At 41.0% G+C, this 27908-nt stretch overlaps 1 protein-coding gene across 4 annotated transcripts; it reads left to right on the top strand.

Moving 5' to 3' along the window:
* Window positions 1–2575: 2575 nt before the first annotated feature.
* EIF4B (eukaryotic translation initiation factor 4B) lies at window positions 2576–27752 on the top strand. Of its 4 annotated transcripts, none has more exons than XM_058558163.1 (15): window positions 2576–2659; window positions 7986–8123; window positions 10103–10311; window positions 12747–12863; window positions 14753–14807; window positions 15465–15599; window positions 19102–19239; window positions 19347–19520; window positions 22524–22752; window positions 23536–23648; window positions 25209–25422; window positions 25970–26025; window positions 26651–26759; window positions 27045–27117; window positions 27496–27752. In XM_058558163.1, the coding sequence occupies exons 1-15, from the start codon at window positions 2647–2649 to the stop codon at window positions 27574–27576; spliced, it is 1854 nt and encodes a 617-aa protein (XP_058414146.1). In that variant the 5' UTR covers window positions 2576–2646; the 3' UTR covers window positions 27577–27752. The 4 variants fall into 4 exon arrangements, with proteins under 4 accessions (XP_058414146.1, XP_058414148.1, XP_058414147.1 ...); XM_058558165.1 differs by having other exon boundaries at window positions 2577–2659; window positions 23536–23633; XM_058558164.1 differs by having other exon boundaries at window positions 2577–2659; window positions 26654–26759.
* The last annotated feature ends 156 nt before the right edge of the window (window positions 27753–27908 follow it).

Genomic DNA, 27908 nt, shown 5'->3' with positions numbered 1-27908 from the left:
CCACAGGTCCCTACCTTATCTGGCTCTTCTTTGAACTTTCCGAAATCTACTGTTTCCAATAGTCAATTTTTTTTCTTAATTCTCCTATATCATTCCATTTTAACGATCCAAACCAGAAGAAATACAGAATCTCAGGCCTCGCCCTGATCCTACTGAATTGGAATCTGACTTTTAACAAATTGCCCGGGTGACTTGTAAGCACATTAAAATATGAGAAGCATTGGACTAGTAGCTATCTCAAGTTTCATATGGCTTAAACAGAGCCCACACACTCTCTCCAAACCTGCTCCGCCCCGGGCTTTGCCTTCTGAGTAAACGGCATCACCCAGGTGTTCATGCCAAAACCTGTGCCCTTCACATCTAATCAGTCTCCAAGTCTACTTCCAAAATGTACCTGCATCTCTCTCTTTCCATCTCTACACTCATATCTAAGCCACTATCTCCTCTCACCAGGATTACAGCAGCCAGGGCCAACTTATCCAGTAGGCACAGCAGGCTCAGTACCTAGGCCCCACCATACTTTTAGAGGCCCACAAAAATATTTTAGTTTATTTTAAAATCATAAGAAAAAAATAAACATTTAGGTCAAAGAAAATGGTTTAATGTATCATATTAATACATTTGCGTTTACACCAGCACAATCATAAAATATAATTTTCAATATTGTTTTTATGGAGAAGGGTACAAAAGTCCCTAGAGTCCATGAAAAGTCACAATGGGACCCTGGCAGCAACGAGCTTTTAACTGTCTTTCTCTTCCATTACTGCGTCTGTATAATCCACTCTCCATTCAGTAGCCTGAGTAATCTTCTTGTTTTTAAATTCAAGCATGACTTCTATACAGTAAAGTGCACAAATATTTTTTTTTTTTTTTTTTTTTTTACTTTTCCCCCAAAGCCCCAGTGGATAGCTGTATGTCATAGCTGCATATCCTTCTAGTTGCTGTATGCGGGACGCGGCCTCAGCGTGGCCGGAGAAGCAGTGCGTGGGTGCGCACTCGGGATCGGAACCGGGCCGCCAGCAGCGGAGCGCACGCACTGAACCGCTAAGCCACGGAGCCGGCCCAAGTGCACAAATCTTAAGTGTACTATGTGATGAACTTTTACATAAATATCCACTCATGAAACACATCAAGATACCAAGTAATCCTTTTCAAAATTTTACTTCGTTATGACATTCCCTTGTCTAAAATCCTTTCATGCTTTCCCAACCCACATGGAAGAAATTCCAAACTCCCAAACCTGGTTTAATAGTTCACATGATCCAACCCCTACCTATCGCTCAAGCTTCATCTTGTACCACTCTCCCCCTCCCTCACCATACTCGAGCTACCAGTCCTCTTTTTTTTTTTTTTTTTTGGTGAGGAAGATTGTCCCTGAGCTAACACCTGTGCCCATCTTCCTCTATTTTGCATGTGGGACCCCACCACAGCATTGCTTGATGAGTGCTGTGTAGGTCCGTGCCCCGAGTTCCAGGGGGATCCAGGCCACAAACCCAGGACTGCCTACAAGGAGCACGAGAACTTAACCATTACGCCACCTGGCCGCCTGCTACCATCCTTTAAATCCCTCAACCTGCCAAGATCCTCCGGCCTTGGAGCTTTTAATTGAGTGTGCATCCTCTGCCCTCTCCTAAAGCTCTTCCTAAAGACGTTCACAGGGCTGCCTATTTGTAATTCAGATCTCCATTTACATATTACTTCCACAGAGGCTTTCGCTGACCAGGCAATCAAAAGTTGCATCCAGTCGCCTGTTATCAAATCACCTTGATTACCTGCAGAGTGCTTATCATTTCTAACATTTTATTTATTCACTGCATATTGCCCGTCTTTCCTTCACTGGACTATAGCGTCCTTTGAAGCGGTTTTGTTATCTCTTGTACCCAAAAAGCCAGTATCAGTGCTTGACACAGGGCAGGTGCTCAATGAAAATTTTCACGGCATGAAATACTAATATATGATAAAATGTAGCATTAGCTGGATAGCTGTGAAATACGGGCCTGAGTCTGACTAAAGCTAGTCATTGAAAAGAAAGATTAAACGAGGTAAAAGCTGACGGCAATTAAGTGTTCAGTATTTGTTACTTACTTATTCCTTCTAAACATGCCCAATTAAAATGATCCTTAAGCAGGATATTGCGCTTGTTTTGCACGAAAAGTGATTTTAAAAGAAACTTAGTAAATAAACCACAGATGTTTTTACACATGGGAAGAAGAAAAAAAAGGAAGAAAGAAACTCAGAATCTTCCCTTCCAGAGAATCAACCGCAGCACACCCGTTCCAGGTTCCAGCCGCTGCATTCTGACCCCGAGCAATAGAACCAGCGAGCACCACCCCGCCCCTTCCGCCCACCCCTCGGCCGGAAGTCTGAGAATCAGAGACCCCGCCCCGGGCTCAGAGCTGCCCCCTCGGCCGCGCGTAGCCATACGTAAAGCGTGGGGGTTTCGCGACAGCCCAGGCCCCACCCCTTTGGCCACATGTCACGCAGGTCTTCCCCGTCGGACGCCGCGCCACCTCCTCGCGCTGCTTTACGAACCCAGAGCAGCGCCGCCCCGCCCCTCCCAGTTTCGCGTCTCCTAGCCCGACGGGCCCGCTATAATCACGTGATCGCCTCATCCGGGTCCTTTGCGTTCTCTCTCCCTCTCTCAACATGGCGGCCTCAGGTGAGTGAGCGGCCGAGCGCGGCCAAGGACCGGGCTCCGAAGCCACTCTCCGAGCGTGATCCAGTGGTTCCTTGGAGTTGGAGAGCGGGCGGCACCGCTTCCCTTCGGGTTTTGGGGCTGCGGCAGGCTGGCGGCTTGGCCGTGTTAGGTTATCGCCTCGGGATGTTTTGGGGGGAGAGGAAGGACACCTTCCCCTCTCCCTCACACCCTTTTCACCCCGTGTGCGCAAGGTTGGAGTGGGGAGTAATGATGGGCTCTGGCTAGAGTTGGAGTGAGCAGGAGGCGCAGAGAGATCTGTGGGAGGCGTGAGGCCTTCTCACACACGGGCAGCCCTGTGCCCGCGGGAAGGCGTGGAGAAAGGGAGGAGGCGGTTGGCGCGCGGACGGGTGCACACCAGACCAGGTCTCCGAGGCGCGAGGCCGTTGCGGACGCGAGGGGGGGCTGGGGAATAAAGGGGGGGGCAGTTAGAACGCGAGCGCGAGTCGGCGGAGGGGCGGGGGAAGGTGGCGATGCGCGTGCGCGGTAGGAGAGGCCAGGGTAGTGGAGACAGGCGCGCCTTAAAAGCACGCGCGAGAGCCCAGATGGGGAGGTGTTCCGCGCCTGTTTTGCTTTCCTTTGTGTCCTTCCACTTTCTGCTCTTCCCCTTTTAGAGGTGGCTTGGTCCCTATGTTCTCCCGAGGGTAAATGTGTTAAGTTTGGAGGTTGAAGCTACTGGAGTTAGGTGGGGGTAGGGAACCCAGTGCGGTGCGCCCACGTGTTGGCGGAGAGGAAGCAAGGGTGGAGACCCAGATTTCTTGTAGGCTTTTTTTCTTATTCAATCAACACATACTTACTGAACGAAAACTATATGCCAGGCACGGTTCTAGGTGTTGGAGATGCAATGGGGAACAAGATCAAATCCCTTGACAGCTTCCATTTTGGTTGAATTTTGATAGCTCCAGTGGTAGAGTTCAGCTCTCTCTTTTTTTAGATAGCTGCACAACTACTACAGAGTGCTTTTAAAATAATACTAGTGGCTAGAGTTGGTTTCCTTTTTAGACTTCTTCGGGAGAGGGAATGTCACTGTCAGGCAAATCTATTTGCATTTCTAATAGGCTTACCAGTGAGCTGTGCAACGATTTCGTAGCATTGGTTTTAGTTTTGGGGATATAGTTTCTTTTTCCTCGCATGACCCTGCATTCTACAAAACATTTATTGAACCCTGCTATCTCTGGACACTCACTTCTAACCAAGAATGTATCTTCTCTGTTATTACATAGGAAACTAAGGATTACGTATGTCTTTGGAAAATGTTGAGGAAATTGAGGTGTATTTGAGCTTAATTCCCTTCATTGGCATAGCACTTGACAATTGACCAAGCACTTTTATATGTATTGTCTTATTTGATTCTCTTATTTGATTGTCTGTGAGATAATGTAGGCAGATGGTGGTATCTCCCAGCTGAGGAAGATGAAATTTTGTTCAAGGTCAAACTGCTTGCCAGTCGAAATTTTTGAGACTCTTGACTCTTCTACATTATCAACTTGGAAATGACAAAGTTGGCTTCCATGTCATCATAAATTTGGGATGCTCCCTGAAAGCTTCATCTGAAGTAGAGTACTTACTTGGCCTGGATTTGCCATCTTGATGGCTTAGTGTCATAATTTAGTGAAAAGCCTATATTCCCTTTCTCCATAACTTTTGTGGAATTTTTAGAGGTGGAAGATAATGTTAGCAATCCGTGTCCTTCATTTTACGGAGTTGAGTGAAATTTGCACTGGTTAAAGTGGTTTGCTTAGTCTTTGTCCCCTTCACCTGTTCTTCGATGTTTACCCTACACCCTTGGAAGCCCTCATGTCCTTTAAGTTGGTTCCATAAATCTTTCTGGCTTGTGTACTATGTGTAAGGGAACTACGCTAGTGTCTGAGCAGAAGGTTACATCTGACGGTCTGCCCTTGAGGAACTTGGGGTTTATCAAATTTCTTTCCTTACTTTGAATCTTCCAATTGCATTGATTTTGTCAAGTGACCAGTATTCACAGATGTGGCTGTATTGATGAGACTATAAAATTCTCAGTGTATTTTCAGTATACTACTTGATAATGCTCAGTGTCTTGTTGAAAATAGACCTTATATGTTCTCAGTGAAAGTACATGATAAAATTTCATAGGCCTCTTCTACTGTTAAATGACACCAAAAAATTCTTTGCAGCAATACCAGTCAGTATCCATTATGACCCATTATTGACCTTCAAGAACTGAAAGTGTCCCAGATTTGACTATTGAATCTGCTCTCCTTACCTAAAAGGAATCGAATGTGCTTGATACAGGTTAACATTTTTTGAGACTAAAAAGCTTTAAAATTGGAAATAGTGTATGTATGCCCACACAAGGCCTTCATTTGCATAGCGCTTCAAAATGCCATTGCATGTGGCATCTTGTTTTATGGGGAGAGGATGGTGTCCAATGGTTGTTTTCATAAAATGCTGACCCTTATAGTTAAAAATCACTTCAGTGGTTGCCATTATATACTGTTCACATGTTACCTATTTTCAAATCCCATCCCCTACTAATATTTGTTATTCTAGGAGTAAGATACCCAGATTCAGAAGGCCAAGACTTAAAACTCCTTATAAAAATTCAAGGACAGGGGCTGGCCCTGTGGCGTAGCAGTTGAAGTGCCCGTGCTCTGCTGCTGGCGGCCCGGGTTCGGATCCCGGGCGCACACCGAGGCACCGCTTGTCAGGCCATGCTGTGGCAGCGTCCCATATAAAGTGGAGGAAGATGGGCATGGATGTTAGCCCAGGGCCAATGCTATAGGAGCCAATCTCTGCATAACTGCTTTCTTTCAAAGCATAGAGTAGGTCTAGAATATAATCTGGTTGGTCATGAATGATAACTTTTGGAGTAGGATTAGTGTTAAGTCACTTGGGAAAAACATGGAAACTTCACATTCAAGGCCGTTTGTCATCCAACAGTGATTTCTCAACCAGGAGTTTTTGGAGGGGGCAGTGACCGAATCAGAATGGAAAGGGAGGTGTATGATTTGAAAAAACATTCTAGAACTAACAATGCTTTAACTTTTTTAGCCATGATATTTAGCTTATTGTTTTGAAAATTTCAAATAACGTTAAAGGAGAGCATGAGACTTGTTTGTCAAGGGCTAAAAATTGAGAAACCCTGATCTAGAAAGTTTATTTAAGCCGAAATCAGACCAAAGGGCAAGTTAATTCCAGATTCTGCTGTTTTGGTATTAGATATGTATACAGAACAGAGAAAGAGATACCTTTAATTAATTATTCTTATGTTGAATTTGACCTTGTTGTATGGCCTGACCACCAGTTTATTTTTATTTTCCTAATGACCAGACAGGTTAATAATTGGGTATTAGGCTGATGCTACTAGGTTAAGCCCCATGAGAGTAAGGATCTCTAGTTAGCATCATAGTAGTCCCTGACACTATTTTTTAATTAAAGAATGTGGAAAAGACTAAAACAAGCCTATACACTGTAAGTGTTCTACCTCAGGGGTATGCTTTATGTCTTGTTCAAATTAGCTTATTAAAATTTCCCCTGGGCCTTTGCATATGAGCTAGGGGTAATAACAATGCTATAGGAGCCAATCTCTGCATAACTGCTTTCTTTCAAAGCATAGAGTAGGTCTAGAATATAATCTGGTTGGTCATGAATGATAACTTTTGGAGTAGGATTAGTGTTAAGTCACTTGGGAAAAACATGGAAACTTCACATTCAAGGCCGTTTTTGCTCTGTCTTAATGCCGCTGAGTTCATCTGGTTTGCATGTTGAGACCATAATGCTTCAGGTTCTTATTGTGTCCAGAAGGCTGTTTATAACTTTCATAGTAAACAGGTCATCTTTATTTTCTGAAAGTTGGATTTTTAAAAGAAAGGCAGGTACCAAGTGAAAGCACAACCTTCAGTTAAGCAAACAGTGCATCAAGTTACAGGTTCTTTATCCTCTTGGATTGAACGTTAGATGAGAATTGGAACATGGAGGAGGAACTCATGATTATAAAAGCCATGAAACTGATCTGAATTACATCAAAGCTGTTTGCTTCTCATGTAGTGGCTACTCTTGGGGGCTAGTTCTAGAACTTCAGTTAGTCCTTTGAGGTCTTATGCATTAGCTGCTGATTGGTGCCATCTCTGAAGAAGTTCTGAGGACTAGATAATTAAAGAGCCCAGGTCAGTCCACTATAAATGGTGCCATTTGGAGATGCTTAAAGATTTCATAACTATGGAAAACATTTAAATGTGTTGGTTCTTAGGGATTTCTTAGATTTTCCCTTTAGTATCATATCTCATCTTCATATGTGGTGTTTAGGTAGGGAAGGAGATAATTTTTTCTCTAGAAGGCAGAGACCTCCCACTGTGTGTGAGTCTTACCATTTGAACACTTTCAAATGACAGTGAGTATAACGTTTTACCATGGTGTAATAACAAGCTTCTTAGAGGCTGGGGCTCCTGTGAGAAGAGCCCTAGACTTGGTATCCAAACCCTGGGTTTAATTCTAGCTCTGCCATCAAATATGTCTGTAACTTTAGATAGTCATTTAATCTCTCTGAGACTTGGTTTCCTTCTCTGTAAATTGGTAGTAATGATTCCTACCTCTCATGGTTTTTTTGCAAGTATCAATCCTCAGAAGTGTCACACAGAATATGTTATGAGGGGCAGGGATTTTGTTTTATGTCTTGTATCTCAGGAGCAACAAATGTAGTAACCTGTCTTGAACACAAGTAGTTGCTAAATTAAATGTCTCAGTGGCCAGCCCCAGTGGCCTAGTGGTTAAGTTTGGCATGTTCCACTTCGCTGGCCTGTGTTCAGTTCCCGGGTGCAGACCTACACCACTTGTCTGTCAGTGGCCATGCTGTGGAGGCAGCTCACATACAAAAAGAGGAAGATTAGCAACATGTTAAATCAGGGTGAATCTTCCTCAGCAAAAAAAAAAAAAAGCTCTCAAATGATGCGTGAGTGAACATAGTAGGGAATAAAAGAGCGCCTCCTTACTCCCCAAAGGGGACACTTAAATCCTTCTAGGCCCTTTTCGGGACATAAGCTTAATGTGTGTTTAAACAAAAGAGACTCTGTTATATGTGTTCTGCAGCTTTTATTTTTTTAACTTCTCATTGGGCTTTCTTTCTGTGCCAGTATATTATGCTTTCTTCTTATTTACATCTGTGTAGTATTCCTTATATAAATGTGCATAATCCAATCCTTTAATGGACCTTTATGTTGCTTTCTTGATAAATGTATTTAACAATAGTGTACTGTACAACTCTGTGAATACCTGAGTCTTGATGAGTAATCTTTCTCTTGCCTTTTTAAAACAGCAAAAAAGAAGAATAAGAAGGGGAAGACGATCTCCCTAACAGACTTTCTGGCTGAGGATGGAGGGACTGGTGGAGGAAGCACCTATGTCCCCAAACCAGTCAGCTGGGCTGATGAAACAGATGACTTGGAAGGAGATGGTAATTTTTCTTTTGTTTTCCATCGTGCTTGGAATTTTCCTTATCTTCTAGACAAAACTGATTCCATGGTAATGATTCACACTTGTAATTTGAAAAGAACTTACTTCATAGAACCTGAAATCTTAACGTTTATGTATTTTACAGAATTTTGTAGGTTTAGGCTGTAAGAGTTGTGATAGGGACTGAAAAGGTGATTCAAGAGAGCTTAGGGCCAGTTTTGGCTCTTGCATTAATAGACTTTTCTCAAGATACTCTCCTTTTAAGCCTCATTTTCTCCATTTGAAAAGTAAAGACCAGGTTATTTCCTTTTAGGTCTACAATTCTATGATGTCCTTCATAAAGTGATATTGCAGTGTAATCAGTAAGCTGTTTATACTCAAAGAATAATTTATTCTAGGAGCTGTTAGCTGAAGTCACAGTGTCCCTGGGTAAATGAAAATGGTCTGAGGAAAAGGAATGGGAACAGTAAAATGGTGGGAAAATACAGAAGAGTTGTTGGGGTATCATTTGGACAAGCTCTGTGCCTTCAAGGAGTAGCCAACAGGCAGGAGCTATATAATCATTGGGTATGATGTAAATCTGATCAACCATCCTCTTTTTCTAAAAGCTTTCATTGCAGACTAAAGAATACTTTTTATTTCGTGACCTATTTTCATAATAAGAAATTTCATGGGGGCCAGCCCTGTGGCCTAGTGGTTAAGTTCCGTGTGCTGCACTTCAGCGGCCTAGGTTCGGTTCCCAGGCACACACCTACACCAGTCTTTGGGAGCCCTGCTGTGCCGGTGACCCACATCCAAATAGAGAAAGATTGGCACAGGTGTTAGCGCAGGGCAGATCTTCCTCAGCAAAAAAAAAGAAAGAAATTTCATATAGATTGTACTTTCTGTAAGTGTTAATACCTGAAGTGCAAATTCATGGGTAGTGCAGTAGGGGCAGAATTTGTGTTTTTGTTACTGTTTTTGTTTTAAGGGGAGGATGAACCATGAAGAAAACACTTTCTTCAGCCAAAATATAGGAATGTAGAGAAGTCAGTAGTGGTTAAATACATTTGGAGTGAGAGGGACCAGGTCTGAATCCTAGCTCTACTAGAAACTACCATCTACTCCTCTACCATTTTTGTGGCCTTGGGCAAGCTACTGAATCTTCCTGAAATCTGAGTTTCTTTTTCTGTAGAATGGGGAACAACCTCCCAGGATTGTTAAAAAGATAAGATGGTATACAATGTATATAAAGTACCTGGCACTTAGTAACATTCCATAAATAGTAGGTGATACTCGCTCATTTCTTTGCTGCGTAAGGAATAAGAGTTACCATGATTTTGTTAACAAAAGCCTGGCCCTTTAAGGCTTTGAAATACTTGGAAACAAAGAGACAGTGACTACTAAGTCTTTCTGCATTGCTTTTCTGCTTCTAACATTTCAGAAGCATTTTCTCTATGTAAAGTCCCCTGTTATTAAACCCCCACCCTTTCTATCTGTTTCTTTCCCAGTATAGCTTATTTCGTACTTGGCACAATGCCAGTAAGGGAAGTTTCCTCTAATTTTTTTTTTTTTTTAATTTTTTTTTTTTTAATTTTTTGTTTATTGCAGTAACATTGGTTTATGACATTGTAAAAATTTCAGGTGTACATCATTGTACTTCTATTTCTGCATAGATTACATCATGTTCACCACCAAAATACTAATTACAACCCATCACCACACACATGTACCGAATTATCCCTTTCACCCTCCTCCCTCCCCCCTCCCCCTCTGGTAACCACCAATCCAATCTCTGTCCCTATGTGTTTGTTTATTGTTGTTATTTTCTACTACATAATGAAGGAAATCATACGGTATTTGACCTTCTCCCTCTGACTTATTTCACTTTGCATTATACCCTCAATGTCCATCCGTGTTGTCACAAATGCCTGGATTTCATCATTTCTTATGGCTGAGTAGTATTTCCTCTAATTTCTTACGGCTGCTTTTCTATGCTAGTTTCGACCACTTGGCACAGTAATGATGACGACGTGTATAGGGCACCTCCAATTGACCGGTCCATCCTGCCCACTGCTCCACGGGCTGCTCGGGAACCCAATATCGACCGGAGCCGTCTTCCCAAATCGCCACCCTACACTGCTTTTCTAGGGAACCTGCCTTATGATGTGACAGAAGACTCCATTAAGGAATTCTTCAGAGGATTAAATGTAAGTATAAAGGTTATAGGCAATTAAATAGATATGGAGGGTAACGTATTGGTAGTGACTGCCTCTGAATTTCTATGTTGAGAAAGATTCTGAGGCTGTGTCTAGACTTGGAAGAAATGCGTATATAATTGATTAAGTGGTGTTTAGCCATTGGCTGAGAATGTTCTCATCCGACACCAATTGGACAGTCTTACTGGCAGAATTAACAATACCTTATTAATAACAGAATCTCTCAAAAACCTGTACCCCTTCTCATTAAGAAGCTTAAGGGTGGTATACCCAGTTAAATGTTGAAAGGTGGGAAGAAAGTTTCTTTGAACTCAGCCTTTCTGTTAATGACATTCAAGCTTGATCAAAATTACTTTCTAATTTTTTTATATGAATACATTTAACTGAGCAGATGTGTAGTTTATGTTAACAGTTTGCTAAGATTGGTATTAAAGGTTCTGTGAGCTTGGTGCCACATATAATGGAATTTACAGTGTTTATAGGCTTGCTTAAAAAGCAAAATGTTTGAAACGCTAATCTAGAAGATTCCAGAAAAATGAAAAAGTGAGTATTGAGGTGTGCTCAGAAGTCCTTTTTCCAAACTTTGATTAAAAAATATTTAGGAGTCTGCTCCCTCCTTTGCTATTGCTGTTTTTTTTTTTTGTTTGTTTGCTTGTTTGTTTTTGACTTCTTTCCTAGATCCTGTTTTCTGCACTGGGCCACCAACTTCTGTAATTGGCTTTTCTGATAGGATTGTTTTTGATTGCCATATAACTCTTTCTCTCTCTATAATTATATAGTACAACAGTTTCACTCAATTTGATTTCATTCCAGTGGCCTCTTCTGTAGAGTGTTGAATAACTTCTGGCCTGTTTAGGCTTTTCACCTTTATGCTCTAGCAGTGATCTGTAGCTACATCCCCCTTTCATATTTTGTTCCTTTTCCTGCCATATTCATGAGCTGAGTTGAGTTAAACTAAACTTTTATTTATTTATTTATTTATTTATTTATTTAAATAATTTTATCTATTTATTTTTTTTCCCCCAAAGCCCCAGTAGATAGTTGTATGTCATAGCTGCACATCCTTCTAGTTGCTGTATGTGGGACACGGCCTCAGCATGGCCTGAGAAGCGGTGTGTCAGTGTGCACCTGGGATCCGAACCCCGGCCGCCAGCAGCAGAGCGCGCGCTCTTAACTGCTAAGCCGCGGGGCCGGCCCAAACTAGACTTTTAAAAGAGACTAGAACAAAATCTATATCTCAGGAGCCAGAATACAGTATCAAATCAGTGATGCAGAAGATAAACTTGAATATATGCAAAATATTGGAGAAATGGGGGCCGGCCTGGTGGCGCAAGCTGTTAAGTGCGTGCGCTCTGCTGCGGCAGCCTGGGGTTCGCCGGTTTGGATCCTGGGCGTGCACCGATGCACTGCTTGGCAAGCCATGCTGTGGCAGCATCCCATATAAAGTGGAGACAGATGGGCATGGATGTTAGCCCAGGGCCACTCTTCCTCAGCAAAAAAAAAAAGAGGAGGATTGGCAGATGGTAGCTCAGGGCTGATCTCACAAAAAAATAAAAAATAAAAAAAAAATTGGAGAAATGAAGAAGTTAACCAAAAGGGTAAGAAAACAAACATGAAAGACATCAAAAAGGTATCAAGAAACTAGTCTAAAGTATTTGAAAAGCTTCTAAAATTGGAAATGAAGAATACGTACTCTGTTGTAAACAGTTAATAAATAAAAATTAGTGCCAAAGAATGTTTTATGAAACTTTAAAGGCAAGAATCCTGCAAACTTAGAATTAGAAAACACAAGTTAAGCTAGAAAACACAAGTTAACTTCAAATTAATACCAAGTTAGTGTGAATTTTTTCCTGTACTTCAAAAGGTAAAAATTCAGTGGTTTGCCATCTTTGAATTCAGCAGAAGGAGTAGGAGTGGGGGCCAGTTAGAATCCAGTGTTTGATTAAGCCAAGCTGTTTGTTAATATATGAAGACAAGAACGTTTCTCAGGTAACATAAGTTCTTCAAAAAATGTACTGCCCAGAATACTTTTTGGCAAAAATTGAGTTAAATTTTTGAGTGATGAGAATTGGAAATATGTATTAAAACCAACTAAAATAAAAGTATAAAGAGATGACTAAAATAATCTGTAGAATGGCAGTTGCTCTTAATTGAAAAACAACTAAAAACTTTTAGAAGTGTAGACTGAGGCAAAAGTCAGGGATACAAGGATTACACTGAACTCTTTTTTTTTTTTTTTTTAAAGGTTAAATTGATATTGTTAAAATTGAAAAAGTTGAACAGGGCATATAGTGAAGTCTCTTTTCTATGCCTTTACACCAGTTTTCGTCCTGGAGAAATTCATTGCATATATAGTGGTCAAAAAAAGAAGACAAATGAACAAGAACATTGAATTGGGAAATATTTTTGTTTCTTTACTCCTTCAGATCAGTGCAGTGCGTTTACCACGTGAACCCAGCAATCCAGAAAGGTTGAAAGGTTTTGGTTACGCTGAATTTGAGGACCTGGATTCCTTGCTCAGTGCCCTGAGCCTCAATGAAGAGGTAAAGAAAATAAAGATGGGGAATTTGAGGCTTGGGAGCTAACAAATCTCGCTTATCAAACTGGTATTTTTAGGTTGGGTCAGTATTTCAAAGATTTCAGATCTGTTTCAAAGATTCCCATAATATCTGTAAAGAAAAGCCTGGATTATTTAACAATGTAACGCTTCACATTCAACATCTAGCAAGTCACACCTTACTTGAGCAAGTTCAGCAGGCCCCAAGAATTCAGGGACATCCTTAGGTGGAAAATTGTGGAAGAAACCCACCACGCCAAGTCTTTAATAGAATCTCAGTTCATTCACTCACAGTTTTGCCTCAGCTCTTATGGCTTTGCTTTTCTCAAAATAATCTGACCAAATCAAGGCAAACAAAAATCATGTTAATCAGTTTGGTGTTAAAAGTCATTATCTCATTTTCAGGGAAGTAATGGTGATTTTTGATCATTTTAAGAGGGTGCAGAAACATTTCTCACTAGGATGTCATTTGTAGTACATAGTCCTAGGAATCTCTTAAAGGAGACGGACAGTAAACATTCAGTCCTTCTGCTTTTTAACACTGCCCTTAGGTGTTCTTCTCTCCAGGCGCACTAGAGGTTCAGTAGAGAGAGGAAGTTCAGCTGTTCGTACATGAGGGGGAATGGGGATACAATCTGACTGTAATACAGTTATTTGAGTGATTGGTGCCGTATAGCAATTCTTAGGCTAGTCCAACAGAATATTAAAGCATTTAGTTACCTGTTAGTGATGGAATTTTCTAATCCAGGAACTGCTTTTTTACCTTTAGTGACTTTAGAAATCAAAGTAATTATATCTGGGAAGAAAAAAGGCTCTTTTTTCTCTTTAAATTCCAGAAACAACTCATCGTTGAGAAGGCAATTTCCACTGCCATCTGTGCCATAATTCTATGGTCCAAATCTGCCATTTGACCTGATTGAAATCAACACCTCTTAAAATATTTTTCCTGTCCCACAATTGAGTACCACCATGATAATCTGAAGTAAATGTCAAAGAGGAATAAAAATTCATGTATTTAGTTAAATATATGAAAAGCTAAAGTTGTTCAAGGTTTTTCTTCTCAGATCATTTTTAGATTTTATTAACATTACTAATTTTTAACTTTTCAGTCTAAATAAGAAAAAGAATACCATACAATTGTTATCTGAAGTTTGCTAGATTAACTATTGTGTGAAATGTTGTCGTGGTCCAGACATAGGAGTTACTTTGTATTTAGAGATTTTATCAAGTTGGTATTTAGTATAATTCCAGGTGTTTTTAACTAAAATTCACTGTTATCCTTCAACTGTAAATTCTGTGAAATGAGGAAAAATCAGTAGAATTAGTTGGGTTTAAAGTATACAAATAATGATGTGGGAAGGGGAAGTCGAGGGTATTCTGGAGGAACTGATTTATCCAGAGGTAATGTTGAGTGAAAAAACTCGAGGTTACAGACAGAGGCTGTGCTTTATGCAGCTTTGCTGGTGCATGGTAGGGGCTCCATAAATGTTTGAATGAATAATTGCTCTGGACCGAAATATTCGTTTTATTTAACTAGTTGTCTGGTGATTGTTTTTAACTTATTACACTTGACAAATTGCCTTTGATAGTTAAAAAGTTTATTCTGTGAAATCGGGTTTTATAAAAATATTAAGATAATTGACCTGACAGTCATTTAATCCCAACTTAAATTTGTTAATTCTAAGGGGTTATTTCAGTTTTCAAGTCTTTATAAAGGATTCTTTAGCCAACAAATTGGAGTGTTGGCTAGATTACAGTGTTTTTCCTCTATCTTCCTTCCCCCAGTGCTTCTGCTATGCCCAGACGTTCAAGGTCACTCATGGGATTTGTGCATAATGGGGCAAAAGGTTGGTTAATATGGTCCTATGCTCTCAGTCTCTAGGTAACAGGAGAATTCGAGTGGACGTTGCTGATCAAGCACAGGATAAAGGTAGGAAAGCTGATAGAAATTTTCCTGTTTTGTTATGATCTTAGGATGACAAAGCAGAGGTGCCCTTTCCCAGGAAATTTTAATAGAGGTATAGTGTAGGCCTGCCTGAATCAAAGCAGTAGTTCTCAACTGAGGACGATTTTGCCTCCCGGGGAATGTTTGTCAATGTTCAGAGACATTTTGGGTTGTTACAGCTGTGGGGAGTGCTACTGACAACTAATAGAATCCAGGGATTAACCCTGTAATGCATAGGACAGCCCCCTACAACAAAGAATTTTTCAACCCAGAATGTTAGTGTTGAGACTGAGAAACTGTGATCGATCTAGATGAACCTTAAATATGTAATAAATAGATTAGATACCTAGCAGCACATTGGACACAGGAGGGTTCTAATTCATGTATATTTCAGGGGCTCCTGGCCCATACGGAAGATGAGACAGATTAGCATTAATAATGCCAGGGGCAATAAACATGGGGAAATTAACTACTCTGTTGAGTTGAAGAGTGCACTGATGGGACCTGGGGCACCTTCATCATGACGCTGTGATAGGAGAGAGAAATACAGCATATTGCAGGGGGGTTTTCTATGCATGTGAGAAACATTGGGCAAAAGTTTTTGTGAGCTAACTTGTGGGTTTTTATTTTTTATGTCTATAGACAGGGATGATCGTTCTTTTGGCCGAGATAGAAATCGGGATTCTGACAAAACAGATACAGACTGGAGGGCCCGTCCTGCCACAGACAGCTTTGATGACTATCCACCTAGAAGAGGTGATGATAGCTTTGGAGACAGTAAGTCCATTTTTATCTAATTAGTTTCTTCTGTGTTCTAGGGGGCTGTTTGTAATAGGACGAATTACACCTTGTGTGTAGGTGATCACATTAGCAGATAGAAAGAGGGGGTGGTAGATGTAGGAAAATTTTTGATAATATCCAAAAGAATTGATAAATGCAGAAAAAGAATTTGGTAAATTCCTAATTTTTTTAAACCTTATCAAACGAAGAACAGAAGGGACATTTCTCTTTTTTAGAGATAGTAGTTTATAAAGAAACCCAACAGATGCTACAAAGTAAGGTACTTGAACTAACAAGTTTGGCAAGATTGTTGGGCTCAGAGCAGTATACAAAAATTGGTTGCTTTGCTAGCAGCTAACACTCAAAATGTAGTTTTTTAAGATACTTTTTAAAGTAACAAAATTCATTCACTTCAGAAATACTAAGTGTCTGCCATTTGCCAGATACTGTTCTAAGCTCAGGATACAGCAGTGAACAACACAGACAAAAGTCGTGTCCTCACTGGACATTGTTTGCACTGGAGGAGAGAGACAGGATGCAAATAAATAAAATGTAATTTAGAGAAGGGGACTAGAGAATGTCGTGGGTTAGGAGTTGGGGTGAATTACAACTTTTACATACACCACCAAAATTCAACAAAAGCTTTGTATAACCTTTATGGAGAAAATTCTGCAACTTTATTAAAATACATGAAGACTCAACATTGTTTATAACTATTTAAATGGCAAGAACCTACTGTTCCGTAAAGTTCTAAACCTATTATTTTGAGGGGAAAAGGAAAAATATGTAAAAATTGGAAAACTATCATATAGTGTTAATTAATACATAAGTTTTATAAAAGTAAATGCATGGTAATGTAACCACCCTCATGATGTGGATGGAGGGTGGAGAGAATCCTTGGCTACATCTGTAACATACTACTTTTAAATTTAAAAATTGAAATAAACATGGCAAAATATTGATATCCACTAAACCTAAGTACAGGTTCATAAGTCTGTTATAATTGCTTCTGTACTTTCCTGTATGTTTGAAATATTTTGTAAGTAAAAAGAAATGGAAAGTACAACTTAAATTCACAAACATTGTAATTTTGTGAGACACCTAGTGAGCTCTATACCAGATGTAATAGAGGAAGCAGTAAGAGGTAGAATGCCTATTTGAGAAGAGTCCTCCTTAACCTAGTAAGATGTAGAAGGATGAAGGAATCGAGTTTATATCTGACTTCACAAGTCTTTGTGACCCGACAAAGCCTTGGGGAGAACTACCTGAGGTACTTCACTTCAGCATTTATGCAAGAGGTTCTATTGTTAACAGGAAGAAATGGCTCTTGAAAGAAAAAGCAGACAATCAGACCAAGGGTCCTGTTTTGAATCAAGGGACATGACTATTTTCTCACCTGAAACCTTGAATTTAGAGCAAGCAGGATGGATAACAAGAAAGAGTGAGTGTGCTGTTGTTATCCAAAGCTGCCGATATGTAAGACTTGAGGTTATGGCCCCAGAGTCAGCTCTGCCAACATGTTCGAGATCCCAGACCCTATCTCAAGAGGTTAGAGACTCCTATCCCAAGCACTGGGCCCGTAAAAGACACATTTGGGTGGGGGGCATTATACTAAATATTACTGTGAAATCTCAGCAAACATTTGTGTTATTTCCTGGCTAACTGTCTTAGTAACAGCATACTAATGTGCTTTTCTTCACTATGGATCGATCTGTTTTCTTAGTGAGTGCAAGCTTATTATCATTTTAATATTATTTAAATAAAATCAAGTATAGAGTTTACCTGCCTCTCCAGAAGTTCTCCAAAATTTCTCCAGAAAATGTATTTCAAAATGAAACACATGGCTGATTTTTTGTTTTTTGAGTTTTGTTTTAGATTGTCTCCTGTGTATGATTGTTTTACTAACATTAACATGTCTTTTAATTTATAAAATTTAAACTACCAAGGAGTGAATGAATAATGTTCACATAGACAAAAGGATGTTGTTTCCAAAATGAAATCATTGTTTAAAAGGAAGCAGTCATAAAGATGAGATCCTTCTTTGGCCTACACACATAAATTATACTCAGAATGGTTTGTAAGTTTTTTTTCATTAGTTGCTTTATATTTGGAAATTGAGATATTTCATTAAAAATTTGGGTTCCCAGCTTCTCTCAGGAAAGTGGAAGATCTAGCAAATCAGCTAAAGCTCAATAGCTACTACCCCCTTTTATAAATGGCCTATACTATCCAGTTTGCCACCTGAGGTACTACGTTCCTTTTATACAAATTTCTGGCATTTAGGGGCCTCTGATACTGATATTCATGATACAGTTTATAACATAACTTTTTTCAAATGTGTCGTGAACACATTTAGTAAATATATTTCTCATTCAATTTTTAATTGTTGCTTTGTGCCCCCAAATTTATTTAATCTGTAGCTTGTACACTCAACAATTTTAATGTTATAAACAACATTGCAGTAAACCTCCTTATACATGTATCTTTAGAATATGTCCAAGTATTTCCTCAGGGTAAATTCCTAGAAATGGAATTGTTGGTCTAGAGGGTGTACATGATTTAAAACATTTTAATGCGTAGTTTTGAAACAACTTTCAGAGTGGTTGTACTATGTTTTAAACTCATCAGCAGTGCAGGAATTGACTTGTTCCCCTAAACTTTGCCAACACAAGCTGTATCATTTATTTACTCTACCATGTTGGTGGTGGAAAACATTGTCCTGCTAACTGTAGTTTCTGTTGCTTAAGGAATAGTTAACCCGTTGTCGTACGTCACGTATGTTTTTCTCATTTTGTGTGCCTCTAATTTGTGGTGTGTGTATTTTCCCGTGCTAAACTTTTTAAGTGGTCTTTGATTGGTTCTTTCGTGTCGGGCATGGAAGATTCCAACTGTATTTTCTTTTGGTGTTTTGTGCTTACATTTTTTGATATTTAAATCTTTAATCCTAGAAATTCATTGTGGGATATATAGAGATTTTTCTCTCCTAATTCCCTCCTAAATTGTTAGCACAGCAGCATTTATTGAATCACCAGAGAAAATTTTTTTAATGAAATAAATACCAAGAAAACTTAATTCAATACAAATTCTTCCACTTTGGATATAATGTGATTTATTTTTATAAAAACAGACATAGCAGGGGCCGGCCCGGTGGCGCAAGCGGTTAAGTGCGCGCGCTCCGCTGCGGCGGCCCGGGGTTCGCTGGTTCGGATCCCGGGCGCGCACCGACGCACTGCTTGGTAAGCCATGCTGTGGCGGCGTCCCATATAAAGTGGAGGAAGATGGGCACAGATGTTAGCCCAGGGCCGTCTTCTTCAGCAAAAAAAGAGGAGGATTGGCGGATGTTAGCTCAGGGCTGATCTCCTCACAAAAAAAAAAAAAAAACAGACAGACATAGCAGTGAATATGAACTTATGAAGTCAAATAGACCTAATGGGCTGTCTTGTTTCTTTCTGTTAATGGTATCAAAAGGAATGACGTCACCTGTCTCTCTTCTCTCTAGAGTATCGAGATCGTTACGATTCAGACCGATACCGGGATGGGTATCGGGACGGGTATCGGGACGGCCCACGCCGGGACATGGATCGGTATGGGGGCCGGGATCGCTATGATGACCGAGGCAGCAGAGACTACGATAGAGGTCATTAAAAACACAATTAAGTTATTAATTGCTCTCTTTCAAGAGCTCCTTTCTTGCCTTTCTTTTTTCCTCCAGTGTGATGATCACGATTTGGCATATATTTGCAGGCTATGATTCCAGGATAGGCAGTGGCAGAAGAGCATTTGGTAGTGGGTACCGTAGGGATGATGACTACAGAGGAGGCGGGGACCGCTATGAAGACAGATACGACAGACGAGATGATCGGTCATGGAGCTCCAGAGATGATTATCCTCGGGATGATTATAGGCGTGATGATAGAGGTAATCTTTTTTTTTTTAATTTCTTACTTGATGAAGCAGACCACTGGAGAAACTGATTGGAAAATTTTCAGTTATGTTTCAGACCCCTTAAGTGGGCACAAATAGAATTTACATTACACATTGTAAAGGATGCAGCAGGGCATAGTAGAAAGAGCATTGGATAAGAATGACATAAGAGAAATAAAGCAAAGTCCAATTTTTCTAACCTGCCTTAGCATATAGATTTTTCAGTTAAAAGTTTATTGAATAAACAAAATAGAAAAAGAAAAACATTGCCAGACATTCTTATGGTGTGATCTCTCTTAATAAATTACACTTAAAATGGGTAGTGTTAGCCCTGTTTTTCAAGTGAAGGAATGAGACTCAAACACAGTCTGATAGACAGTAATTGGCACTGTGCGGTTAAAAGCCAAGTGTTGCTGATTTCAATGCCATTTTATTCATTCTTGGTGAAATGTCAGTGCACCTATTCTAAAATTATGCCCCTAATATTGTAACATTTATATAAAACGTTACAAATCTGATCTCTCAAAAAAAATTAATAAATAGCCACCATTTCTGTTCTGACTTTAGTGATGTCATTGAAAAAGTAAGGTATCTGGCTCAGAATTTTTCTCTTTAATTATTTTTAGACAGCAAGCCTAGCCTTTTAACATACCTGTGAGCCCTTTGTCCCAAGTGCTTTATATACAAGTGTTATTTAATCCCAAGAATTCTATCTGGTGTAGGTACAGTTATCATCTCCACTTCACCAGTGAGAACACTGGAGGCTCAGGTACAGGCCTCACATCCTCCTTGACTCTTGACCTTTTCCTCTCACCATTCCTTGCCTCCCCCAGGAGCTACACAGTTGACTCTTTTCCTGGTGATCTTACCCCCCGACTCCCTCTAAGATGTGCCCCGCTATCTCCAGTCACTGCCACTACCCTCGTTCAGACTTCATTGCTACACCCACGTTACGAACAAATTTCCCTGCCTCCCTCCATTTTTAACCCTGGCCCTACTTGTCTTCGTGCAACAAGAGCTAATTAGATTATTCTCCTCCTTTTAAAAACAGTCCTAATCTCTCCGTGGCCTGAAAGATATCCCTTTGTCTGTACTTCTAACATACAAGGGCCTTCACTGTTCCAACTACAGTTCAACTCTCAGTGTTGTCTCTCATCCCTTCCACATCTGCCCTGTTAGGTGCATGCTCAGCTTTCAAGACTCTCAGTGTTACCACTCTGAAGCCTTCACAGGCTTCCTCAAACATGGTCTCAGTCTTATAACTTTCTTACAGATAAGTCTGTTTTGTATAACTTAGCATACTGTATTTTTTACTCGGACCCTCCCACTGAAGTGCGCTCCTTGCAGGCAGGAACTAAAAACTGCCCAACCATCATATTCCTGGCCCCTTAGCACAGTATCTGAAATATAGGTGCTCAGATTATTTGTTGAGGAGGTAAATGACATTATCAAAGGAAGAAGAAAGGGAAATTGTGTACCATAGAGGGAGGAGCAGTAGAGTTGCTGCAGTAATATAGATTTTATTCTTGGGCCAGCCCCGGTGGCCTAGTGGTTAAGTTTGGCGCGCTCCACTTCGGTGGCCCAGGTTCAGTTCCCGGGTGTGGACCTACAGCACTCGTCTATCAGTGGCCATGCTGTGATGGCGCATCACATACAGAATAGAAGATTGGCAACAGATGTTAGCTCAGGGTGACTCTTATTCAGCAAAAAAAATATAGATAGATTTTATTCTTTGGTCCACCACATATTAGCAGTATGACTTAAATGAGTTACCCTTTCTGACCCCGTTTTACCCTATAAAAGTGAAGGTAATGATCACCTTCACAAAGTTAGATTAAAACCGTATCTTGCAAGTTACATAAACTGCCAACTTTAAAACCCTTACAGGAAATTTAAATCTTGCTAAACAATACCCTCTTTGCAGATACATATGTATATAGTAAAAGTATAAAGAAATGCATGGGAATGATAAATACCAAATTCAGCGTACTGGTTATGAGAAAATGGTGCAGCTAGGCCTGTCATCGGGAACAACATTCAGGAGGCTTCGGCAGTTTTTGTAGCATTTTATTACTTAAGCCAGGTGGTTGGTAAACATAGGCTTTTATATCTTTTGTATGTCTGAAATATTTAGGACAAACACTGATTTTGAGAGAAATACAGTTTCCTTGAAACACTCAGGTTTATCTTGAAATATTCTGACAACTTGTATCCAGGAAGAAATCTGACTCCCTTAGAGTTTATATTCAGATGTTCAGTGTTTCATATTTTGCCCTTTAAGTCACCATCAGATTTATATTACACACAGAGACAAGAGTATAAGAACTAGTCTTCCCTACTGTATTGTTACCCTACTGAAGCAGACATCTTCCAGAACACAGTTTTGAACAAGATACTTTAATCTAATAGTTTATCATAGTTGAAAATTTCTTCCCAGGTAATAGTAATCATGATAAATTATTAATTTACCATTTAAATTTTTACCATTTTAATCTTGCCTTCAGTCTGGTAGTACATCATGGATGTGGTAGTGGAAAGATGAGTTGGACTTGGTTATTTCAGCCACTTGGTTTCTTTTTTGTTTTTTTTTTTTTTGTTTTTTTCTGTGAGGAAGATCAGCCCTGAGCTAACATCCATGCTAATCCTCCTCTTTTTGCTGAGGAAGACTGGCCCTGGGCTAACATCTGTGCCCATCTTCCTCCACTTTATATAGGATGCTGCCACAGCGTGGCCTGACAAGCGGTGCGTCGGTGCACGCCCGTGATCCGAACCCGGGCTGCCAGCGGCGGAGCGCGCGCACTTAACCGCCACACCACGGGGCCGGCCCCACCACCCAGTTTCTAATGATCTCCCTTCTTACTTTGTCTGCTGGGTTGGCTAGGCCTCTAATCTGAATCCTGTATAGCATTTCATAAGAGCTGAGTCTGGGAATCTGGCTTTCAGCCATCAGTTTCTGATGATTTTGAAAACTATTACTTAGAGTTTTATTTAACTTAGGTCCCCCCCAAAGACCCAAACTGAACCTAAAGCCTCGGAGTACTCCTAAGGAAGATGATTCCTCTGCTAGCACCTCCCAGTCCAGTCGAGCAGCCTCTATCTTTGGAGGGGCAAAGCCTGTTGACACAGCTGCTAGAGAACGAGAAGTGGAAGAGCGGCTACAGAAGGAGCAGGAGAAATTGCAGCGTCAGCTGGATGAGCCAAAACTAGACCGACGGCCCCGGGAGAGGTGAGGGTGTCTTCAGTTACGGATTTCCCATCTCTGAATGCAGTGGGTCTTAGTGAGGGTGTTCCATCCCCAGGGGGCACTTGGGAGATTTGTATGGACATTGTTGGTGTCACTTACTAGTGTTCAGTGTGCATGGGCTGGGACTGGTGGCTAGTCTGTGGTACTATATGATGGGACAGATTGACCCACTGAAGAGTTGTCACCAGTCCCTCACGATTTTCTAAAGGCCTACTAGTCTTAACCGGCAACAAATATAAATTGCTCAGGTTTTAATACAGGAGTAAGCAAATTATGGCCTGTTGCTGTTTTTATAAATAAAGTTTATCTGGCCCTTTAAGACAAAATTTGCTAATCCCTGCTTTAGTATATAGAGTAAAACCCCACCATGGTGAGGTGAATGGATTTATCTTTCTTCAAATTACTAGGGGTGGAGTAGAGAGAAAATGTTTTCACTTATATTAAGTGCAGGCTGTAAATTATTTTCCATTTGTTTTTACCTGTGTGTATATTGGTTATATTATCTAAATGTTATTTCTGGATAGTAAAGTAGTAATTATACAAGTTTTAACCCTAGCTTGCTGAAGTATTTACAGCTTGAGTGTCTTAATGTCTGCAGCTTTCAAATGGGTTGAGGAAGAGAGACAGACACACACACACTCACCCATAGGTAAAGCAAGTGTGATAAAAAATTAATAAGTGATGGTTCTTGAGGGAGCAACACGGGTCCAAGGAGGCCTTCATTCAGCTGGACATAATGTATTTTGTTAAATTTCTCTTGTACAGACACCCAAGCTGGCGAAGTGAAGAAACTCAGGAACGGGAACGGTCGAGGACAGGAAGTGAGTCATCACAGACTGGGCCTTCAGCCCCATCTGGCAGAAGTAAGTCAGACCAGGGTGGGTATCATATTCCTGCCTTTTTCCATAACTTACCCATAACCAAATTACGCAGACTTCAAGCTACTAAATTCAGTCTTGGATTCTTGGTTTGGGTTGGCATGGATTGATTGAGTTTCACATCTCCTCTGAAACATCTAAGAAACGGGCACCAGAAGAGAGTTAAATGATCTGTTTAATAATCTTCCACTAAAGAGTATGCTCGACTGTTAGATTATCCCTTCATTTTATGACATCTCAGAGTTTTGTTCATTCAGAGCAGTCATAGTCCTATAGCTCTCTATGAGCTGCTCCCAGGGCCAGCCTTTTTTGATGTCGTATATGACCAGAGCAGTGTTCTCAAGCGTTGGTATTCTGGTCTTGATCCTTCCTTCCTTACTTGAATTTACTGATTGGTCACAAGAAACATTTAGTGTTTTGGAAACTGGTTCAGTTATAACAGCTCCTTGCCCTTATTGTGAGCCAGTGTTTTTTAAGGTTTCTCCTCCTACCTCTAAATTGGTTTGTACTTGAGCATTTCAAAACATGGCTCAAGGCTGAGGTGATTTGGAAATTCATCCAAGTGTTCTGGAAGTTTTCTGGAAATGATTCATACTGGAGTAGCCTCTTAGTAGTAGGATATGTGCTGCTTTTTGTAGCCAGGTAGGAGCATGATGCTTGGGTTGACTTGTATCCCTGCTTCTGAAGAGCTTACACTTAAAATGTAGAAAGAATCTGACAAAACAAGCTCCTTTTGAGGAGACATTTGGTGCCCTTTAAAAAAAAAAAAAGGCATATGGGGCCAGCCCATATGGCGCAAGCGGTTAAGTGCGCATGCTCCGCTGTGGCAGCCCGGGGTTCACGGGTTCGGATCCCAGGCGCGCACCGACGCACTGCTTGTTAAACCATGCTGTGGCGGCGTCCCCTATAAAGTAGAGGAAGATGGGCATGGATGTTAGCCCAGGGCCAGTCTTCCTCAGCGAAAAAAAAAAAAAAAAAAAGGAGGATAGGCATCGGATGTTAACTCAGGGCTGGTCTTGCTCACCAAGAAAAAAAAGCATATGTTCTGTTTTTCATAAATGTATAAATATGATTGTATCATGTTTTGTCATAGACTGTGTGTGTGCATGCGTGCGTACGTGCATGTTTAGCCTCTAAGTTGAAGTTGATCGATGGTTCGTGGAGTTTGAGGTTTCATCATAGGTCCCCTTACACACATATACGTGCCATTCTCCAAATACAGACATTTTAACACTGAGAATATAGAAAGGCTGTAATCCTAAAATAAAGAATACCCACTCATTGCTATGAAAGGTCAGGTGGCTATCCTTGGAGAGTGGTTATTTTTCCTGTTTCTCTTGTGTCAGTAAAACATTTTCTCAAAATGACATTAGGAAACCACTGGTTTAGGGATAATTCCATCTTTTGGGAGCCAAATGAGGATCTGTATTTAAGAACAATGGTGGAAAGGAGTAAACTGAGATGTGGACCATTTTCCACTCTGTTGAGATGCTAAGAGATGGCTGTACAGTAATAAGACTTTTTTCCTGGTAATTTGACCTTCCCACTCTGACTTCACAGATGCACGAAGGAGAGAGAGTGAGAAATCTCTAGAAAATGAAACACTCAATAAGGAGGAAGACTGTCACTCTCCAACTTCTAAGCCTCCCAAACCTGAACAGCCTCTAAAGGTAATGCCAGCCCCTCCGCCAAAGGAGAATGCTTGGGTGAAGCGAAGTTCTAACCCTCCTGCTCGCTCTCAGAGTTCAGACACAGAGCAACAATCCCCTACAAGGTGAGTCAGCTCGGAAACATAGCAGTCGGTTGGCTATAGAAACTTCAATATTGTGATATTATGGAAAGTGCCATATGGGGTGTTGCCCTTATATAGCATCTTATAAGTTATGCTGCTTTTGCTCTCTTAGTTCAGTTCAGTGGTGTGCTGGAGCTGGCTCATAAGAGCCAAATGTTCAGTTTTCTGGAGTTTTGATAGCTGGTTGACATCACTTTGGTGACTCGAAATCTGCAAAGACTATAAATCAGAACCCGCCATTGCCACGTGGTGGCAGTGTGGCCTTGGGGGTCACTTATCTTCTCTGAGTCTTCGGATCCTCACTTGTAAAATAGAGAATATTGACCTTGCGTGACTGATGATTCTAAAGGACGTGGCGCTTAGGGAGTGTTCAGAGACTTGCTCGTGTTGTTGTCTTTCCTGTCTGTCAATGTTAAGTGCATTTTTGCTTCTCTGTAAAGCTTACTACCGCACTTGGAGAACGATTGTAAGCTTCTTATCTGTTCCCTCCCTGAGACAGCTGATGAGTGTAATTACGTTTTCCTTCTAGTGCTGGGGGGAAAGGAGTTCCGGCTCAACCATCTGAGGAAGGACCAGTGAGGAAAGGTAAGACCAAAAGGGGAAGAGGTTTTTCACCTAGATAGAGCCCTAAATAAAAAGCCAATGGAAGAGTTACGAAATAGTGAACTTCACTGTATTTTGCACCTGTTTTTGTGTTAAAAGATCTTAGATTATTTGCCTTTTCTTGCCAGTAGAGGGCAGGAGTGGTCTCTTTCGAGAAAGCATGGAGCCCTGCCCTTTCCTGGTAGAACCTTTCTTTGAAAGGGGGAAAAAAAAGAATTGGAAGGAAATTAACATGCTCAGTCCAGATTAGAAATGTCACCATCTGCAAGGCCAAGGTCACTACACAGCGTCATAGTCCTCATTTCCAGTTTGCTTCCCGTGGTGGCGTAGACCCGCAGTGGAACTTTTTGGTGGATCGTTGTGTGTGACCCGCAGTGGAACTTTTTGGTGGATCGTTGTGTGTGTGTGTGTGTGTGTGTGTGTGTCTCTCTCTCTTGAGAGAGAGAGTGGACGTGGGAAGAAGGGCTTAGGAAGGAAGTCTGGGTTGGGGTGAGGTTTCATTTCCTTCGGTACATATGGGCACACTTTTCTCCAGCTTAAGGGAAACCTAAGAGAGGGAGAGTGATTATTTTACTTGCCTTCAATTTATTTTTGGTCTCTGCTCAAGCAGATGAAAATAAAGTAGATGGGGTGAGTGTCCCAAAAGGCCAAAGTGGGAACTCCAGCCGTGGTCCAGGAGACGGAGGGAACAGAGACCACTGGAAGGAGTCAGACAGGTATGTGTGTTCTCGCTCTCGTCATTTGTAATCTTCCATCAACGCTAGGTCCGTGTGTCTTAGTAATTACAAAGTTTCTGGTTCTCCAAGCATTGCCAGATCTCCTACTGTGAACAAACTAAAGTCAACCAATACAGACAGTTACAGTTCTGAGAATCTAGAAATCGTCAGATGTCCAGGGAGCAAGGCCTGTTGACTGGAGGTGCCTGTTCAGTGCCTCAGAACTGCTTGTGGGTGTTGGGAGAGTCCTCCTAAAGATGTGGTCTTACGCTTACATCTCTGCAGGAAAGATGGCAAAAAGGATCAAGACTCCCGATCTGCACCTGAGCCAAAGAAACCCGAAGAAAATCCAGCCTCCGTAAGTGTCAGAGGCTTGCTCTCAACTTGCCTGAGCTCACTTTTGCCACTGAACTCCATTACGTCTGGGGCTGCACACAGAATGGTTGGAAATAAGGCATTGCTGCTTGTTTGAAATCGTGAAAGAAGCTTATCTAGAGTAGCTGCCTTTCACTACTCTCATCCCTTCAGGATAAAAGGTGGTATATGACTTCAGTCAGAACACGTGTGCCTCTGGCCCCCTCTCCCTAGCTACTCTCCAGTGGAAAATGCTAGTGAGCAAGCGAGTGGGTGTGGGCCGGAGCATCACCCCCGTTTGCTAAAGTATTGGTTTCCTGTTTCTTGGTTTTTGATTTGAGAATTCAAGGCCTGGGTTATTTATCAATCTTGTCTGTTACAGAAGTTCAGTTCTGCAAGCAAGTATGCTGCTCTCTCCATCGACGGTGAAGATGAAAACGAGGGAGAAGATTACACCGAGTAAACCTCCACACATGCTGTGCTTTCTCCTAGTCTCTCTCCACCCTGGAACATTCGAGAGCAAATCAAATCAAACCTCTATCCAGACAAGACAAAATAAAACTCACCATCTCCTGGAGACCTTTCTTAACTTTTTTTTTTTTAATGAAATGAAATGAAATTCTTTTGCATGCTGCTGCAGCCTTTAAAGTATTGAACTAATTGGAGAATTGCCACGTAGCCAGAGAGAAAGATATCCAGCTTTTAACGGAAAAGTGGTGCGTTTTTATGACACATGCAGTTGCTGGTGACGAGCACCCAGGGGCCTCCGTTTAGCAGAATGGCAGTGGCAGTGAC

This window comes from Diceros bicornis, chromosome 17 (genome assembly GCF_020826845.1).
Source record: "Diceros bicornis minor isolate mBicDic1 chromosome 17, mDicBic1.mat.cur, whole genome shotgun sequence".
Lineage (NCBI taxonomy): Eukaryota > Metazoa > Chordata > Mammalia > Perissodactyla > Rhinocerotidae > Diceros > Diceros bicornis.
Note: the sequence above shows the minus strand (reverse complement) of the source record. Positions and strands in the feature narration are given on the sequence as shown.

Bases quoted from the DNA above. Each gene is read 5' to 3' on its own strand.
- EIF4B (XM_058558163.1), top strand. The intron at 8,124-10,102 runs GTAATTTTTCTT...TTTCTATGCTAG, and splicing joins AGATGACTTGGAAGGAGATG to TTTCGACCACTTGGCACAGT. The intron at 25,423-25,969 runs GTGAGTCAGCTC...TTTTCCTTCTAG, and splicing joins GAGCAACAATCCCCTACAAG to TGCTGGGGGGAAAGGAGTTC.